Raw genomic sequence first — 20,641 nt, forward strand, 5'->3', positions numbered from 1 at the left:
CTCTTTGAATTCCATGACACAGATTCATCCATTCACAATCTCCGATTTCAAATCTCTCTTGGATTGAGGTTTACAAGCTCAATGTTACCAATCAAGAATCAAAACCAGAAAATATTCCTTAGCATCGCTCTGAATTCCTTGACTCAGCTTCATCCATTCACAATCTCCGACCTTAAAACTCTCTTGGATTGAGGTTTTCAAGCTCTATGTTACCAATCAAGAATCAAATCCAGAAAATATTTCTTAGCACCGCTCTGAATTCCATGACACAGATTCATCCATTCACAATCTCCGATTTAAAACTCTCTTGGATTGAGGTTTTCAAGCTCAATGTTACCAAGCAAGAATCAAAACCAGAAAATATGCCTTCGCAACTCTTTGAATTCCATGACACAGATTCATCCATTCACAATCTCCGATCTTAAAACTCTCTTGGATTGAGGTTTTCAAGCTCAATGTTACCAAACAAGAATCAAAACCAGAAAATATTTCTTAGCATCGCTCTGAATTCCTTGACTCAGTTTCATCCATTCACAATTTCCGATTTTAAAACTCTGCGATGCTCGCTCTGAATTCCTTATGATTTTCTCTTATGAGATCCACTCGGATCTAACGCCTCCTCAGAGACGTACCAACCCGCTCGAGGGTATGGATTTTCGCTCTAAGATCCACCCGGATCTAACGCCGCCTCAGAGACGCACCAACCCGTTCGAGGGTAAGGGTTTTCTCTTACTAGATCCATCCGGATCAAACGCCTCCTCAGAGACGCACCAACCCGCTCGAGGGTATGGATTTTTGCTCAAAGATCCACCCGGATCTATCGCCTCCTCAGAGTCGTACCAACCCGCTCGAGGGTATGGATTTACGCTCTAAGATCCACCCGGATCTATCGCCTCCTCAGAGACGTACCAACCCGATCGAGGGTATGGATTTACGCTCTAAGATCCACCCGGATCTATCGCCTCCTCAGAGACGTACCAACCCGCTCGAGGGTATGGATTTTCGCTCAAAGATCCACCCGGATCTAACGCCTCCTCAGAGTCGTACCAACCCACTCGAGGGTATGGATTTTCGCTCTAAGATCCACCTGGATCTAACGCCTCCTCAGAGACGTACCAACCCGCTCGAGGGTATGGATTTTCGCTACAAGATCCACCCGGATCTAACGCCTCCTCAGAGACGTACCAACCCGCTCGAGGGTATGGATTTTCGCTCTAAGATCCACCCGGATCTAACGCCTCCTCAGAGACATACCAACCCGCTCGAGGGTATGGATTTTCGCTCTAAGATCCACCCGGATCTAACGCCTCCTCCGAGTTGAACTACCCACTTGGGATTTGGATTTGCTCTATATAATCCTTACTAATCAAGTACGTATTCATGTGGGTAATTTGGATTTTCCGAAACTCCTGTGGATAAAATAACTAAAAAAAAACTTACCTACAGACTCATTATTAAGATTCCCAACATTCCCGAACTTAATATTTTGGCAACACGATAAACGACAACCGCTGACTTTACCCTGCTGTCTAGACTTTACAAGTTCTGTATGAAACTATTACAATCGCCACCATCCTTTAAGCTCAAAATTTACTTTGATGTTCATAAACAACAAATTATTACAAACGACGTGGCCGAAAACTTACAAACATGGTGTTTTTGACTTCGAGTCATAATGAAATTTTAATAACTTACTTCCCTTTCACCTGTTCAGGGAATGCCCCCACTTTTCATTCCTAGAAACACACTTGGTTCCATCTATCATTCAAAAGTACGTTGTTAGGTCAATACCTGGAGGATGACGCAGGGCCAGAATCAGCAACCTAGCATCCGATTCAATATTGCGTACAATGTTCTTGTTTTGATTGCTTAATTCATGAAAAAAAAAACACTGCCTCGCTGTGATAAAGTGATAAAGACAGATAAACAACCAAAAAAAACAACAATTTCGTTTGAAATATGCAATTTCCGAAATAAGCACTAGCAACACACGAGCCGCACACCCGAAAATCAGGAGCCGATCAGAAGTGGGAACCAAAACGCTCCGTACCAAAAACGATGAAGGTGAGAGCGGCGATGTACCGCGTTTGCTAGCTGTGCCACCCCACTGGTCAATACGCATTATTACAGAAAGAACAGAATCAACCATTTATATATTTTATTTCATAAACCAACTTAAAAACATGGCAGCGTAGGATTTTTAATCAATGACACTAATGGCGGTAAGCTCCACAGCGTCTTAGACGCCAATCTCGTATTATCCTCGATTTTCTTAAGTATCAAACGGTATTATCCTTGATTTTTATCCGAGATTTAACTTTAGTACGCCGATTTCGGCGCATTTAAATTAATCCTAGATTTGCAAAAAAGGTGGCTGCGTGCTTAGATATGAACAAACGCACACTACTGCATCGTGAACGTCAAAAGATACAAACAAAAACGAGAAAAACAACATTTTTCGAGTGATTGCTCGTGGTACCCAACAGAACGAACAAAACCACTGTTAATTCTCCGCTTTTCCTTTGTGCTACATCGGATCCGTGATTGTCACCGTATCGACGATTTGCGGAAAATAGTAATTTTAACCCGTATCGCTTGGCACCCTGAAGTTCCTGGACGATTTTCGAAAGTGTGACAGGTGAGTATCGCACTCCTGGATTCCTGAAATAATGTCTGCACCGAAATAGATATTTATTGAGAACTTTTCCTTTGCAGAGAAGTGCCAGAGCTGCTGGCTGAGGCATACTTCTTGACTCTTGAGTATCCCGGAGGATCAGAGCCGTATCTCGGATGGTGTTTTACATTGTTGGCAAACTGCAAGGAGACAGGAGGACAGACGTTTTACTCAGAATGTTGGCATAAAACCGAAGCATTCCGGTGATGTTCAGAGGAACAATTTAGATGCATATCGTGGTGATGCAATGCAGCCGACCGCGGTGCAGAAGAATGGGACCAAATTCGTACGACGCAGCTGCTTCCTACTTCCGATAAACGAACAAACGGATTGCCGGTATGAGATAAGCAAAACTCAAAATAAATTGACTGTAGTGCGTGTATCATTTTTATCATGCATCCTCCGTTTCATTCTACAGAAATGCAAAAAATCACCTGGAGCTATCACGAGCCCTCGAGGCTCGTCTGGACTATCCACGACACCAACCAAGACGCAAGTTCCTAGATTGCTCGATGGGAAAATCATTGAAGATTACGAAATAACGAACAGAGGTTTCCATATTGTTTGAACATTCTAACCCTTTTCAAACGAGTGTAGGCAAATGGCAATAAATTAAGATGTGTACAACAACAACAATCATTTTCTGCCATGAACATTCAATCAATGTTGAATTGTATTCGACATACCCGAAGATCCAAATTATATGTAATAAATCTCAAAACATCCGAAATGCTTCATCCAGATAATCGTACAGATTGCAAAAGGCGTACCGTAAGAGGATTGGGTCCAGGGATTGCTCCAAAAAATACTCAAGGTAAATGCTGCAGGTTTCCATCAGAGATTGCTCCAGAAATTACTATAAAAATTCTTCCAGAGATTTATCAGAAATTCCTTCAAAGATTCCTCCAGGAATTCCTTCGAGGTTTCCTCCAGGATTTTTTTCAAAGGCTTCTCCAAGAATACCTCCAGGCATTCGTCCTGTGATTCCTCCAGGAATTTCTTCAAAGATTTCTCCAAAAATGCCTCCAGGGATTTATCCTGGGATTCCTCCATGAATACCGCCGGTAAATCTTCCAGATTCCTCCAGAAATTCTTCCTGGGATTTCTTCAGGAATTTTTGTTGGAATTCTCCAGGAATATTTCCAGGGATTCCTTCCGGAATACCGCCGATACATCTTCCAAAATATCCACATGGAATTCGTCCAGGAATTCCCGCCGAGATTCCTCCAGGAATTCCTCCGGGGATTCCTCTAGATCTAGAATTTTTCCGGGAATCCCTCCAAGAACTCCTTCGGGGGTTCATTCAGGAATTTCTTCAAAGACTCCTCCAGGGTTGCCTGCTGGAATTTTTCCAGGGATTCTTCTAGGAATACCTCCAGGGATTCTTCAAGGAATTCCTTCAGGCATGCCCGTAACTACAGCGCAAGTGGCCCCTCAATTTCAATGTCGTGCACGCTTGTTATACACTACTGCCAGCGTGCCTGACATTGGAACTGAGGGGCCAAATGGGTTGTTGTTATATGCATGTCTCCGGGGATTTCTCCAGGTATATCTCCAGGGATTCATCCTAGGATTCCTTCAAAAATTCCTCCAAAAGTACCTCCAGGGATTTCTCCAGGCATTCCTCCAGGAACACCTCCAGGGATTCATTCTGGGATTCCTCCAATAATTCCTCCAGGGATTCCCTGGAACTCCGTCCGGAATTTCTTCAGAGATTCCTCCAAAAATTCCTTCAGGGATGTCTCCAGAAATTCCTCTAGGAATTTCTCCAGGGATTCCTCCAGGAATACCTCCACATATCCATCCTGGGATTCCTCCAGGAATTTCTCCAGAAATTCCTCTAGGGATTTCTCCAGGAATTCCTCCAGAGATTCCTTCAGGAATTCCTCCAGGGACTTCTACAGGAATTTCTCCAGGGATTCCTTCAGGAATTCCTCCAGGATTCCTCCAAACATTCATTCAGGAATTTTTTTCAGGGATTCATCCTGGGATTCCTCCAGGAATTCCTCTAGGCCAGGGATTTCTCCAGAAATTTCTTTAAAGATTTCTCCAGGAATTTCTTTAAAGATTCCTCCAAAATTACCTCCAAGGATTCCTCTAGGAATACCGCCGATAAATCTTACAAAATTTTTACCAGGAATTCCCGCAGAGATTCCTCCAGAAATTCTTTCTGGGATTTCTTCAGGAATTTTTCTCGAGTACTACCGGAATACCGACGATAAATCTTTCAAAACATCCACATGGAATTCATCCAGGAATTCCCGCCGAGATTCCTCCAGGAATACCACCAGGAATTCCTCCGGGGATTCCTCTAGAAATTTCTCCGGGGATCCCTCCAAAAATTCCTCCGAAAATTCATCTAGGAATTTCTTCAAAGACTCCTCCAGGGCTGCTTTCAGGAATTCTTCCAGGGATTCCTCTAGGAATACCTCCAGGGATTCTTCAATGAATTCCTCCGGTGATTCCTCCAGGAATATTTTCAAAGATTCCTCCAGTAATACTTCCAGAAATTTCTCTAGGAAATCCTCCAGGGATTCCTCCAAAAATTCCTCCAGGAATACCGCCAGGGATTTATCCTGGACTTCCTCCAGGAATTTCTTCAGAGATTTCTCCAAAAACACCTCCAGGGATTAAATCTTCCAAAATTTCAACCAGAAATTCCCGCAGAGATTTCTACAGAAATTCTTCCTGGGATTTTTTCAGAATATTTTGTTGGAATTCTCCAGGAATATTTCAGGAATTCCTCCCGGAATACCGCCCATAAATCTTCCAAAATATCCACAGGGAATTCATCAAGGAATTCCCGCCCAGATACCTCCAGAAATACCAACAGGAATGCCTCCGGAGATTCCTCTAGAAATTTCTGCGAGGATCCCTCCAAGAATTCTTCCGAGGATTAATCCAGGAATTTCTTCAAAGGTTCCTCTAGAGCTGCCTCCAAGAATTCCCCCAGGGATTCTTCTAGGAATACCTCCAGAGATTCTGCAAAGAATTCCTCCGCGGATTCCTCCAGAAATTTCTTCGAAGATTCCTCCAGAAATACCTCCAGAAATTATTCCAGGGACTCCTCCAGGATTTTCTCCAGGGATTCCTACAGGAATTCTTCCAGGAGTTCTTCCAGGAATTCCTCCAAGGATTCAACCAGGGATTCCTCCAGGAATTTTTCCAGGGATTCCTCCAGGAATTCCTCCAGTGATTCCTCCAGGAATTCCTCCAGGAATTTCTCCAGGAATTCCTCTAGGAATTCCTCTAGGGACTTCTCCAGGAATTCCTCCAGGAATTTCTCCGGGGATTTCTCCAGGAATTCCTTCAGGAACACATCCAGGGATTCATCCTGGGATTCCTCCAAAAATTCATCCAGGGATTCCTCCAGGAATTCCTCCAGGGATTCTTCCAGGAATTCCTCCAAGGTTACCTCCAAAAATTTCTCCTGAAATTGCTCGTGGGATTCCTCCAAGAATACCTCCAGGGATTCCTCCAGGAATTCCTCCAGGGATTCTTCCAGGAATTCCTCCAGGAATTTCTCCATGGATTCCTCCAAAAATTCCTCCAGGGATTTCTGCAGAAATTCCTCCAGTGATTTCCCCAAGGATTCCTCCAGGAATACCTCCAGGGATTTCTCCAAGGATTCCTCCAGGAATTCCTCCAGGGATTCTTCCAGGAATTCCTCCAGGAATTTCTCCATGGATTCCTCCAAAAATTCCTCCAGGGATTTCTGCAGAAATTCCTCCAGTGATTTCTCCAGGGATTCCTCCAGGAATACCTCCAAGGATTTCTCCAAGGATTCCTCCAGGAATACCTCCAGGGATTCATCCTGGGATTCCTCCAAAAATTCCTCCAGGGATTCCTCCAGGAATTTTTTCAAAGATTCCTCCAATAATTCCTCCAGGGATTATTAAAGAAATTTTTCCAGGGGTTCCACCAGAAATTCCTCAGGGATTTCTCCAGAAATTCCATCAGGGATTCCTCCAGGTATTCCTCCAAGAATACCTCCAGGGATTCATCCTGGGATTCCTTCAGGAATTTCTTCAAAGATATCTCCAAAAATACTTCCAGGGGTTTCTCCAGGAAGTCTTCCAGGAATTTCTCCAGGAGTTCCTCCGGGGATTCCTCCAGGCATTCCTAAGAAGATTCTTCCAGGATTTCCTCCGGGGATTCCTCCAGGATTTTTTTTAAAGTCTCCTCCAGGAATTCCTCTACGCCAGGGATTCCTCCAGGAATTACTTCAAAGATTCCTCCAAAAATACCAAAAAATCCACCAGGAATTCCCGCAGAGATTCCTCTAGAAATTCTTCTTGGGGTAGCTTCAGGATTTTTTTCTTGGAATACTACCGCCGATAAATCTCCCAAAATATCCACATGAAAATCATCCAGGAATTCCCGCCAGAAATTCCCCCAGGAATTCTCCAGGGATTTCTCCAGAAATTTATCCAGAGATTCCTCCAGTAATCCCTCCAGGGACTCCAGGAATTTCTCCTGGAATTCCTCCAGGAAATTCACCAGGGATTCCTCCAGGACTTCCTCTAGGGATTCCACCAGGGATTTCTCCAAGAATTCTTCTGGGGATTCCTTCAGAATATTTTTCCGGGATTTCATCAAGAATTCCACAGGAATTTAGATGGAATTCTCGGATAAATTTTAGAAGGAATTTCTAGAGAAATTCCAGCATTTTCTGCAGAAATTTCTGAAGGAATTCCAGGAAGAATTTCTTGAGAGATTCCTGGCGAATTTTTCTGAAGAATTCCTTTAGGTATTTCTTTAGGGTTTCCCGGAGAAATTTTTGGAGAATTTCCCAGACGAGTTTTTAGAGGAATTTCCGGAAGAATTACTGAAAAAGTTCCTTAAATAATGTGTGGATAAATTCCTGGAGGACTTTCTGATGGAAGAAATAAAAAAAATCTGGTGGCATTTACGAAGAAATTCCCGGAGGAATTCTGAGAGGTATCTCAGGAAGAGTTCCCATAGAAGTTTCCGTTGGAATTCTCGAAGAAATTTCTGGGGAAATGCCTGGAGGAATTTCTAAAGGAATACCTAGAGGAATTTCTCCTGGATCTTTTTTCAGAAATTCTTTAAAAAATCCTCTATGAATCCTTCCAAAAATTCTTCCGGACATTCTTCCAGGATTTTCTTCAGAAATTTCTTTAGGAATTCCTACAAAAATTCTTTGAGAATTTTCTCCAGGAAATCTTTCAAAGGTTATTCCTGGAATTCTCACATTGTCAAAAGATGACAGGATTTCCTTCAAAAATTCCGAGGGGGGTTCCTCCGAGAACACCGAAACATATTCTTCAGGGAATTTCAACAGGGATTGCTACGGAAATTTTGTAACTCCTAAGGAATCCCAGGAATAATTCCTGGTAGAATTTTTGGAAGAATTCCACGAGGAATCCCTGGAGAAATGTCTGGAGGAATCCCCGAAAAATTTCCTGCAGGAATTCCAGGAGAAATCCGAGGAGGCATTCCTTGAGAAATCTCGGGAGGATTTCCTTGAGGAGTCCCGGAAGGAGTTCATGGAGGAATCCCTAAAGAAAGCCCTAGAAGATTTCCTGGCGGATTTTATGAAACAATCCCTGGAAGAATCCCTGGATGATTTTTGGAGAAATCCTTGAAGTTGTTTATGGAGGAATCCCTATTAGAAGTCATGGAGGGTTTCCTTGAGAAATCCATGGGGGAATTCCCAGAGAAATCCCTTGAGGAACTTCTGGAAAAATCCATAGCGAAGTTTTGGAGGCATCTTTGAAAGAATTCCTAGTGAAATTCCAAGAGGAATTTCTAGAGGAATCAATGGAGGATTTCTTGGAGGAATCCCTGGAAAAGTTCCCGGAGGAATACCTGGGGGAATTCCCGGATAAATCCCTGGGGCAATTCCCGGAGGAATCCCTGGGGCAATTCCCGAAGGAATCCCTGGGGGAATTCCCGGAGGAATCCCTTGGGGAATTCCCGGCGGAATCCCTGGAGAAATTCCTGGAAGAATTCCAGGGAATCCCTGGAGGAATTCCTGGAAGAACTCCTTGAGGAATCCCTGGAAAAGTCCCTGGAGGAATTACTGGAAGAATTCCTTGAGAAATTCCTGGAGGAATTTTTGGAGGAATCTTTGAAGAAATTCCTGGAGGAATCCCTAGAGGAATTTTTGGAGGAATCCCAGGATGAATCCCTGCATGTGTTCCTGGAGAATTATTCCCATGAGGTATTTTTGGAGGAATCTTTGAAGAAATCCCTGCAGGAATCCCAGAATGAATTCCTGGAGGTATCCCTGGAGAAATCCCTGGAGGTAATCCTGGAGGAATCCCTGGAGAAATCCCTGAAGGAATTTCTGCAGAAATCCCTGGAGGAATTTTTGGAGGAATCCCTGGAGAAATTCCTGGGAATCCCTGGAGAAATCCCTGGATGAATTTTTGAAGGAGTCCCAGGATGAATCCCTGGATGTCTTCCTGGAGGAATTCCTGGAGAAATCCCTGGACGTATTTTTTGAGGAACCTTTGAAGAAATTCCTGCAGAAATCCCAGGATGAATCCCTGGAGGTATTCCTGGAGGAATCCCTGGAGGAATTTCAGGATAAATTTTTGGAGGTAACCCTGGAGGAATTCCTGAAGGAATCCCCGGAGAAATTCCTGGCGGAATTCCCGGACAAAATCTTGGCGGAACTCCTGCAGAAATTCCTGGCGGAATTCCTGGAGAAATTCCTGGAGAAGTCCCTGGAGGAATTCCTTGAGGAATTCCTGGAGGAATCACTGGAGGAATCCATGGAGGAATTCCTGGAGGAATCCTTGGAAAAATTTCTGGAGGTATTTCTGGAGGTATTTCTGGAGGAATCACTGGAGGAATCCATGGAGGAATTCCTGGAGGAATCCTTGGAAAAAATTCTGGAGGTATTTCTGGAGGAATCTTTGAAGAATTTTCTGGAGGAATTCCTTGAAGAATCCCTGGAGGTATTCCTAGAAGAATCCCTGGAGAAATTCCTGACCTGGAGGAATTCCTTAAGCAGTTATTAAAGAAATTCCTGGAGAAATACCTGGAGGTATTTTTGGAGGAAACTCTGAAGAAATTCCTGGAGGAAACCCTGGATGAATCCCTGGCGGTATTCCGGGAGGAATCCCTGGTGGATTTTTTGGAGGGTTTCCTGGAGGAATCTTTGGAGAAATTCCTGTAGGAATTCCTGGAGGAGTCCGTGGAATAATTCCTGGAAGTATTTCTGGAGGAATCTTTGAAAATGTTCCTGGAGGAATCTCCGGAAGAATTCCTTGAAGAATCCCTGGAGGTATTCCTACAGAAATCCCTGGAGGCAGCCCTGGAGGAGTCTTTGAAGAAATGCCTGGATGAATCTCCGGAGGAATTCTTGGCGGGATCCCCGGAGAAATTTGGCAGTAGTGTATAACAAGCGTGCACGACATTGAAACTGAGGAGCCAAATGCGCCAAATCCCTGGGGGAATTCCAGGAGGAATACCTGAGGGAATTCCTGGAGGAATCCCTAGGGCAATTTCCTGAAGAATCCCTAGAGAAATTCGCGGCAGAATTCCAGGGAGGTTTCTATTAATTTATTTCGAAATTTCTGTCTGAACTGCTGAAAGAATTGCCAATGGGATTCCTGGAAGAATTTCTTTGAGCAATTTCTGGAGAATTCTCGCTGCGAGAATTTCTGGAAAAATCCTGGATATTTTTTTGAATTTACTCCGGGGATTCCTCCAGGAATCCGAAGACGAATATTTTGAGCAATTCCCGGAAGAGCTCCCAGAGGGATCCTAAAATGAATTTCTGAACGAGTCTCCGAAGGAATTCCTGGAGTAATTATCCAGATGAAATTCCTGGAATAATTCTTCAATGAATCCCGGAACAAGTTCTAGCCTCGCTAGAATTCCTTCTATCTCGCGACAAGTCAGCTCTCTCCTACATGCACCAAAATCGGATATCGAGTCGACGAACTGCACAAAAAATCATCATTATGATTTCTCCCTGATGTCCATCCATTTATTCTTCCGCAGCGCCGAACAGCATTGTGAGCTGGCAATCCGTTTGCTTCCATCTTCCGTAAAATGCCACTTTCTACTGCTTCCTTCCTTGCTGGTTAAATTCCCTGCAGCAGTGTGGTGCACACAATTTGCATCAAAACAAAAACATCAGTTGTTTTTATTTACATTGCTCTCTATACGACGATTCTTTCACGCACACATTTACCAAGCGTATGAAGTGGCTGCGTCCCGACACTTTAATACCGACTTTGGTGCTTACCGAACGGAGTATTAAATTAAATCTCGGATTTGGTAAATCCTAGATTAAATCGCGGCTACTACACGTTGGTGCTTATCACCACGAGCCGCACACCCGAAAATCAGGAGCCGATCAGAAGTGGGAACCAAAACGCTCCGTACCAAAAACGATGAAGGTGAGAGCGGCGATGTACCGCGTTTGCTAGCTGTGCCACCCCACTGGTCAATACGCATTATTACAGAAAGAACAGAATCAACCATTTATATATTTTATTTCATAAACCAACTTAAAAACATGGCAGCGTAGGATTTTTAATCAATGACACTAAGATCATATGCAGCGTTTTGCCCTATTCGCACATTTCAATTAATTTCCCCAACGCTAATCACGCCAATTACCCCTCCGCACAGTGTTGGTAAAAACTCAAATTCTCAAAACTCATGGTTGAGTTGTTTCACACGCGATGCTTGACTCGCCAAACTCACCGCCGAAAGAATCATGCATGAGTTGACTCATGATTTCACTCATTGCTTTATTTCTTGGTGCTCTTAATATTTATATCGATGTTTTTAGGATTGTATGATAGAACAAAAGCAAATCTATCATTCAACAACATTAAATGCCGTTCAAATCGATTTGGATTCATTTTACAAGCGAACAGGATTTCGGCGCTTGACTCGTGAGAGCGAGATTTTGCATGAAATTCTCGCGCGTGAGAAAACGATTCAGAATCGCGTGCGAGTTTGCTCACGCAGGAGCGGTTCATGAGTGTACTTTGAGTGTGAGTTTACCAACACTGCCTCCGCATAAAACCGCATCTTGATCAACAGAATCGGTGCCGGTTCTTTCTTCAGCACACTTTTCACTAAGACAACCACATGGTAGTAGCCCTCGTCACAGCAGAAATTGGAAAAAAAATTCGCCATATTGGCACACCAGCAGGCGAATTCCGGCGCACTTTTTCTTCAAAAATTCGCCGGTATAATTATTAAAACTCTTACCTACCTTATTTGCGCCATTGTAGGATTCTTAATAAAACAATAAATACACACAAGACACAAATAATTTTCATTATTGATTATTGTATTTTTCATTTTTTTTTACACTTCCCGAACAATTCAAGTAGGTACGTCTTCCTTTCACTAAATCCATTTCAAAACTGAACTTCCAATCATTTCCATTCATTTTTTTCTGGTTTCCCTTTCACCTATCTTTGCATTCTCTTCACCACTACAGCTACGTCCAACCACACGCGTTTTCCGATGCGTCACCCGTCGTCGACTTCCAGTGCATTTTCTAGAATCCACCTCCATGATTATTCCTAATTGTACACTGATACAAATTTTCAGGTACATTTCAATCCAATATATTTTTATTTCTTCAGATCAATTATTCTTCCTACAATGTGGATCTCCGCCACAGTAGCTACACTTTTCAGCTTCCTGTGTGCAAGAGTCCTCTAAATGAGCCTATGGTTGCATTTGCTACAACAAGATTTGTTGTCGCAAAAGCTATCACTGTGACCAAACTGGTTGCATTTGGTACAATTGAATACCTTCGGCCTAAAAAGACGCACTGGGTAAAAAGCACCATCAATGACTACAAATTCTGGAAGGACGGAACCTGAGAAAGACATTAATTTTTGCACGCTTAAACATCAAAAGACTCAACTGGTCATCTCGCATAAGGAGTAAATTGTTTATGGAAGACTATTTAGTGTAAGTTAGACAATATTTTCGAAATTTATGTTTATAATTTACGTTAACTTTTAGGTATTCTTATTAGTATAACTGTTTGAAAAGATATGAGGTTTACACAAGACGAGTGTACGAAGTATGCACTTATGTGTAAAAAAAAACTCAGGCATAGTTTCGGTTTGTTAAGGTTTATTTACGTGTTCATTTTAATTATATGACATTAGAAATTATTTTTATCACCCATGAGTTGTTTTAATTAACTGACTTAATGACTTGAATTTTGATTAGGGATGTAGTACCGGTAGTACCGGTACCGAAAATATCGGTATTACCGACCATTTCCTGGTACCGAAATACCGGTACTGACTGATCCTTGGTACCGGTACTTTCGGTACCGTGAAATCTCTCCCGAAATGCTGAGATCCGGTCATTAGTATAGCCAATATGCAATGAAAATAAACGAAAACATTTAAAACCAACTACTTTGACAAACAAACATTCCATATATGCAACCTTTCTGCAAATCCAGGATATCTTAGTAATGATTGGTTCAATAATCGTTGAAGTTTGGAAATGGATTAACTAACATAGAATAAAACTTGTTCTTGTTATTTCTTCAGTTTTTAGAATCCGTTGGATCATCAAGGAAAAATCAGTTAAAACTTCTTGTCTTTACCTCACAGCTATCTATCTGATTTAAGTAATGTAAAGTTGTTCCTCTTTCATTTTAAACTGACCAAGATACTGCCTGTGAAACTGAGCTATAAGAATAGCTCCAAAAACAGTTTCATGCAGCTCATTTCTTTCTATCTTTTTTGTCTATCTATATTTTTTGTTCAATTTAGTATTTTATGGTTAGCTTATATGACATCCCTGAAAACCAAAATACAACTAGAAATTAGGAAATCTACAATGCAATAGATCATTCTTCATGAGTAAAAAAAATTCCCAGTACCGGTATTTTACCGGTACTACCGGTACTGTAAGCTCCAGTTCCGAAATACCGGTACTCACCAAAAGTGGTCGGTACTGCGACCCCTAATTTTGATAATTTTGCTAACAAAAAAAATAATGATAACTTTGTTTATATGCTACATAATGATACATTTCTTGAACGGACACAAACATTTAAGTCATATAAGAAATAAGTGAGCACATATTATGAACTATAATTGCAAGAATGTCTCGCGCGCGCGACTTGCTTACAAGCTGTCAAGCGAGTTTTCCCTTTCATGCAACCTTTATGATTAAGGTTTGCGCATGTGTCTACCAACACTGTACCTAATCATGCTTAAATCTAGAAAAAAGTACATATCTAACAACTAATACCAAACACACACGTTTTCTGTTCAACGTCAAACATTTTGAGGAAAGCACAACTCTGCTCACGTGAGAATCCATCCCTACAGTAAATGAACTTTCTGCAAGTATCTGGATGAGGCAGGAAATCGATGCCTTCCGATGGGCAACCAAATTTGTCGATTTGCTAGAATAAAAAAAATGATATTAGTATTTGTTAAATTATGTTCTTCACATTGATCATACTTTGCAATTAGCCACTGAAACACTGTCACATTCATAGGATGCGTTATTCCAATACAGATTGGGAGGACACGATTGTACTATTTCTCTCCCATGATAGCATAGAATGTAGGAGCTGCAATCGTTTTTCACCGGGAGGAATACCGGTTCTGCTGGGTCCTCTGGTGGGCATGACTGGGCAGGTGAGCTGGTCGGTGCAGCAGTAGTGTCCGGGCTTAACGTTGTATCTGCTGGTGGGTCCGTGGGTTCGAACCCTGGTGATGGTACTCCTTTGCAATCAACATTCTCAGCAAAGTCACAGACACCGTTATCGGAATCAAAGAGCATGTTTGAAGGGCAGGTGCCTTCCTCGCTGAGCATACCTCCGTCGCACACGTAGAACTGATTGCAAAGGGAGATGCTCGGTATTTTACTGCCGTCGGGCAGCTCAAGGCATGCCTCGGGGTTCGCTACTTGGCATGAAGCGTACGCAATGACGAATGCCAAAATAAAAACGTGAAAAGCAACACGGCGCATTGTATCTTAAGTGTCCGAATAGCCTGAGTGTTAGATAAAAACTGATCGTGTTCTTAGGAACGGGAAACGCTTAAATTGAACTTGGATAGCAATTTGTTATCAGAAAGAGAGTGGCATCATTCATCATTGACCATCATTTCACAATCACATCCGGTGATTTAACCAAACCGAGAAATGTATGACCTCGTTAACCCTTGTTGCTCTAGAGTCCATTGATTTCCCATGAAATCGGGAGTATGAGTTCTACGACAAGGGTTATTAATGCTCCTTTGCTTACTGAAAGTGTACATTGGTTATTTAAATACTCGAATTGTGAATAAACAAATAAATACGTTTGACTTAGGCTTATGGTGTTCACAAGCACCATGCTGAACGATCAGAATCCTGCAGAGCGAATGTTGGTCATCACCTTGATATGTTTCCAGGCAAAATATTTGGTCGGATCCGTAACTTTCGTAACGGGAATTTTCTTGGATTCCTTTTCCATAGAGTTGGAACCTTCGAACCTGGCACACGAAATATAAATGCAAAACGATAATTGAAATCTCATTTCATATCTGCGAACAATAAAGCTTGGGAGCAGGGGCAATACCTCAATAAGAGAAATAATAATAGTAAAATGTTCTCAGACAGTTGTGTGTCTCTGGTCCATATTATGTGATAACATTTCCCTTGATTTTAAATCATTACCCAACTAACAATCACTCATTTAACAGGCACCATTATGACGAATTTATTCAGCATAATGTTGAATAACATTTGAATTATTTTCAGGTACAACCTTTGTTTGGGTTTTGTTCACACAAATTTGGAGAAGTTATAAAGCATCATGTTGTGCACCAACTTATTTTTTTGTTGTTCAAAGCGTTTTACAAATGTACAGGAAAGTTGTTATTCAGCTTTGGCAAAAATGATAGAAAATAAATAAAATGCAAAAATGTTGAACTCTCACGAGAGTAATTATTTGCTCTCATGTTGAGAACACCTATTATGAAATAAGCATTACATATAAAATTACCTAAATCCGGATTAGAACTCGAGACCTGTCGATTGCCAGCCGCATGCCTTCCTATCTGCGCCATCCTAGAGATGGTGAGATGCAGCACCCAAAGCAAAACATAATCTTCCCATGACTCAATAATGATCACTCCTGAACTTGTGTTCAGCACTGGTGAATTAGCACAGCACGTGGTAATCAACTGAACAACGCCTTATACTTAACAGCTGTTCAGCCCAAAACACGTGTTTTCCATTCTGATTCCGCTGTCAGTACTTTTATCGCACGGTGAGAAAACTTGTATCGAATGCGGCCAAAAAGTGTTGGTCCTTATTGAAGATATTGTTTCCAGACGTACTAATTGCGATATGAATATGTATTTATCTTTATTATTAAATATCGATCCAAGCGTCTCGTACAATTTCGAACTGCTGCGGAAGATAAAATATATAATAATCAAGGTACGAGATAATAATAATAAATAAATGCCTCATTTTTACGTTCATTACGTCTCTTGGCACTCGATGTTAAACTACATATATAATTCTATTCTGTTTTATTTTATGTGATTCGTTTAAAATAATGGTTTTTTAATAACTTGGTTGTCTAAACAGTTTTAGCCATGATTTATCCCATAATCCGAGCAAAGTTCCGAGTCAAACTATGACGGGCTGAAGACGTTTATTTGACAAGTGAAAGGCACATTGTTCAGGAGCATATGCTTATCGATACATCAGCTTAATAAGATGCAGACAAATGTTTTGTTAAACTCTTTTGTTAAGGAATCAATGCTTGTCGAATAAATTTCTTGTTAAACTTTTGAAAAGTGCTTTAATTTATCATTGTTGATACCGATGAGGAAAGTCGAACATTGACTACATTCTCAATTGAAAAATCATTTAAACAGTAATGTGTAGAGCATAATTTTAGTTCAGCTAGCATTACCATTATTAAGCAACAATTCAGCAAGCTTGCTTGTTTGTGACTTGCAATTGTTAGTTGGGTACATTATGAGTCATCTTCAACGTTAATATTTCTTCTGTTGGATTTTTTTATTATTATGAATACACGCAACTCGTGTGACGCATGAAAATGCTCATGATGTTGTCTGGAGCCTTGTTGGGACAATGTAAACGATGTCTGACAAAATATGACCTTCGGTCGGTTAGCTACCTCGTCATTCTATCTACTGACTGATTACCTGTCCAAAAATGTTTTTTTTTTACTGTCAGTCAAAGTTATTCGCCACCCTATGAGGACGTTATCAATTTTACTCTACGTCTTTGTATGGCTTTATATAAATTCAAATATCTTTTTTCATAAGTTTTAACACAACATTTCAACATTTTTGCTTCTACAAATCTGAGCGTCTGTTCTCTAGGAGGAGCGGCTCACAACGTCCGAGTGCCAGGGATGGACTCTAAGCTCAACTGTGCACTATGGTCCTCCGGAAAGTAGGGGGTTGGTGCCGATACCAACGGCAACGACCCCAGCGAACAAAAAGGACTTGCGATTGGAAACTCGGTACGTGGAACTGCCGATATCTCAACTTCATTGGGAGCAACCGCATACTCGCCGATCTACTGAAGGACCACGGGTTCGGTATCGTAGAACTGCAGGAGGTGTTTTGGACAGGATGTACGGTGCGAACGTTTAGAGGTAATCATACCATCTACCAGAGCTGCGGCAACACACGCGAGCTTGGAACAGCTTTCATCGTGATGGGCAGGCCCGGATTTAAGGGGGGGCAAAGGGGGCAAGTGCCCCGGGCCCCCCGATTAAGGGGGCCCCCAAGAATCCATAAGCACTATATATTTTGTTCAACGAATCCATGAAAATGCACACCAAAGACGATTATATTTAATTGTATGTTCTAGAGTTGTTATAATTGGGTTCTTTAAGGGTATCCAGATTGTTTATAATCTGAAATCGAAATCCAAAATTTCAAATTTCAAAGCATTGCACAATGGGAAAAAATAGGTGTAAAACGCGAATAAATTCAATATCTCTGCTCGGAGTGGATGGATTTGAATGAAATTTTGACACAAACTGCAAAAAACTCTACAGTTTCAGATAAGGAGGGGGTCATTCGCCGCACGATGCTGGAAATCTGTATATCGGACCCGTTTTACCCCAGTCTCTCTCTTTTTCACCTTTTTGGAAAAATCCTGGAGTGCAAAATAAATTATTTATTTCATTCGTGTTCGTGTTGAAACTTCTGTAGTATCGAATGGAGCTGGTTTGGCTCACCGCACGGCCTTAAAAATTTAAATATCTTCAAATAACCCCGATATCCCCTATTTCTTTAAAATTTGACATGCATCTACGCCCGGAGTGGAATGCAATCAACAAGAGAAGGAGCAATCTTATGTCAAATTTCCGATACTATGGTAGTTTATACACAAATACGAGTTAAATAAGTCATTTATTTTGCACGCCAGTCGGGAACAGATGAGGATTTTCTCAAAAAGGTGTGAAAAAGAGAGCGTGGGGTAAAACGAGCTCAAAACACTGGTTTTCAGCATCGTGCGGCGAATGACACCCTCCTTTCCTGAAACTATAGAGATTTTTGCTGTTTGTGTCAAATATTCATTCGAATCCATCCACTCCGAGCAGAGATATTGAATTTATTCGCGTTTTATACTAATTTTTTCTCACTGTGGCATTGGAACTATTTGCAGATTGGATTCAAAGTTTTTGTGGGATTTTTTCTTTCGGTATGAGCTGTAATTCTATAGTCATAAAACTGTTCTGTCAATTCATGTTTTGAAACAATTGAATTTTGATCTTTTGATTAAACTCAAAAACAATATTTCAATTGCTTAACAATTCAATTGTTTTTAGGCTGCTTGATTGCAGAAAATTAAGATCTAAAGATATATTACAGTATTCAACAATTTAGTAAAACAAAGTTTTTGTTTTATATTGGTATATGCGAGTTTTTCCAAAACCCCTTGAAAGTTCTTGTTGAGATCAGAAGAACGACTTATTTTTGTTAAAATTACTGCACAAAAGCGTCTCTAAACAGAGTGCGTTAAAAGATCTTAAATAATACTTGTACATCAGTCTGTTGATTATACGATCATATTCTGACTGCTTAATATCCATCTGCACAAGTTCATTGAGGACAGATTTTATCATGGGAAATAGAAGATAATGATTCCTGGACATTTTCCTGGAAAATTCGGGTTTGTTTTGAAAATCTAGTTTCGAGAAACATCTCGGAACAGTGGTTTTAAAAATCTGTTTCACTGTAATTTTTTTAGATTTTTTTTGTCAAAGTTGTTCCCTGGCGTACTAACTTTATTCAATCAGAATCTTAAAATACTCGCAGAACATTGCAATCCTAATGAAAACTTTTCCACATTCCTAGGTATTAAAATGAACGCTAAGTTCTAGAATTTGAATAAATCTTATGAATTCGAATGAATGTTTAAAATATATGTTATACCTATCTGAATAAGATAACTTTTGCGCTGTAAATTTGAATGCAGTATCTTGATGATTCAGTAAAAATATTAGAATAAATGTTCGTATTTTTTTTCTTTATTAGAATAATATGTCGTAATTTTTGAGAATTGCATTGTTAAAAGTAGGATAGGACTATAGGACATCGGTATATAAGTAACATTTGGCCTTAATATTTCCTACAATAATACTATATCCTTGAAAATAATGCAAAATAAATGATAAAATAATAATTTGATTGAACAAAATAGTTGTGTGACTTACTTTTTTTTCCTGAATCGCAAAAAAAAACATTAAAAATATTAAAATACAAATAATACACAACATTGAGAACAAAAAGCTTAAAAATCTTCAAAATCTTTCTTTTGGGGGCCCACTTTATAGAGTTTGCCCCGGGCCCCCCGAAGCCCAAATCCGGCACTGGTGATGGGTGATATGCAGAGGCGCGTGATCGGTTAGTGGCCGATCGACGAAAGAATGTGCAGGTTGAGGATCAAGGGCCGATTTTTCAACTTCAGCATAATTAACGTGCACAGCCCTCACTCCGGAAGCACTGGCCCAAACCACGACGTCAAAATTATCATAGGAGATGTAGACACTCAGGTAGGCCAGGAGAAGGAATTAAGACCGACAATTTGGAAAGTTCAGCGCCCACTAGAAGACGAACGAAAACGGCCTACGACTCATTGATTTCGCCTCCAAAAACATGGTCATACACGCAACCTGAGATTGGCAAATTCTAATACAATTGGGTATGAAACATATACAAATATTGTATTAGGGCCTTGCAAATACAAAAATTGGTAGGTGGCAGTATACCAAAAATTGTATTGGCTTCCTAGAATCTGGAAAAGGAAAATTTCGCATGTGTGCGTGTGCTCTGTCGCACTGGTTTATCATTATTTGTTCTATTTTTAGACTGATCATGGCAGCAGCGGCGGCATCAAATACCAATACATGTTTAAAAAGAAATACGGGCGGCGGCGGGAATCGAACCGAGACACTATCATGGTGATACACTGTATCCTGCGCTCTAACCAGCACGGCTATAACTGCACATGAATAGATAAGAGGCTGAAAGCCATCATGATCAACACAAACGTGGCTTGGTGATGGAAGTGATACAGCCGCCACACTGCACAATGGGTCCAGAGCAGTATTTGCGAAGACAGAACTGTTTATGCTTCAGCCTTAAGTTTTTAGACACATATTGTGTTTTAGAAAGTTTATTTTCAATTATTGACCCTATTCCCTATTATTGTTATGTTAGAGTGGTTCGTCTGGTTAAACTGATTCAAAAATCTGCTTCTAATAATTTTATTTGCGATGCCATGATGGATGGTGATGGATCGTTTAATTAGAAATTCCACCAATAAACGGCAAATTCTAAATTTCATATATCTCAGGACTCTCACCACTTAGAAAGTTGATGTCTTCGACAACGTTGTTAGGTGAGTCAAGGGCTTTCAGTTAATGGTCCAGGCGGCGCTAGTTACACATTTACAGAATCATTCAAATGATTGATATTTTTTCGCGAAGTA

At 40.9% G+C, this 20,641-nt stretch overlaps 1 protein-coding gene across 1 annotated transcript; it reads right to left on the bottom strand.

Annotated features, from left to right (window-relative positions):
• Nucleotides 1-12,749: 12,749 nt before the first annotated feature.
• On the bottom strand, nt 12,750-14,696 carry LOC109403458 (probable chitinase 10). Its single transcript, XM_019676289.3, has 2 exons — nt 14,123-14,696; nt 12,750-14,063 (listed from the first exon to the last, which is right to left on the bottom strand). Exons 1-2 carry the CDS (start codon nt 14,633-14,635, stop codon nt 13,893-13,895), a joined length of 684 nt encoding a protein of 227 aa, XP_019531834.2. The 5' UTR covers nt 14,636-14,696; the 3' UTR covers nt 12,750-13,892.
• Nucleotides 14,697-20,641: the final 5,945 nt, after the last annotated feature.

This window comes from Aedes albopictus, chromosome 3, assembly GCF_035046485.1.
Source record: "Aedes albopictus strain Foshan chromosome 3, AalbF5, whole genome shotgun sequence".
NCBI classification, from domain to species: Eukaryota; Metazoa; Arthropoda; class Insecta; order Diptera; family Culicidae; genus Aedes; species Aedes albopictus.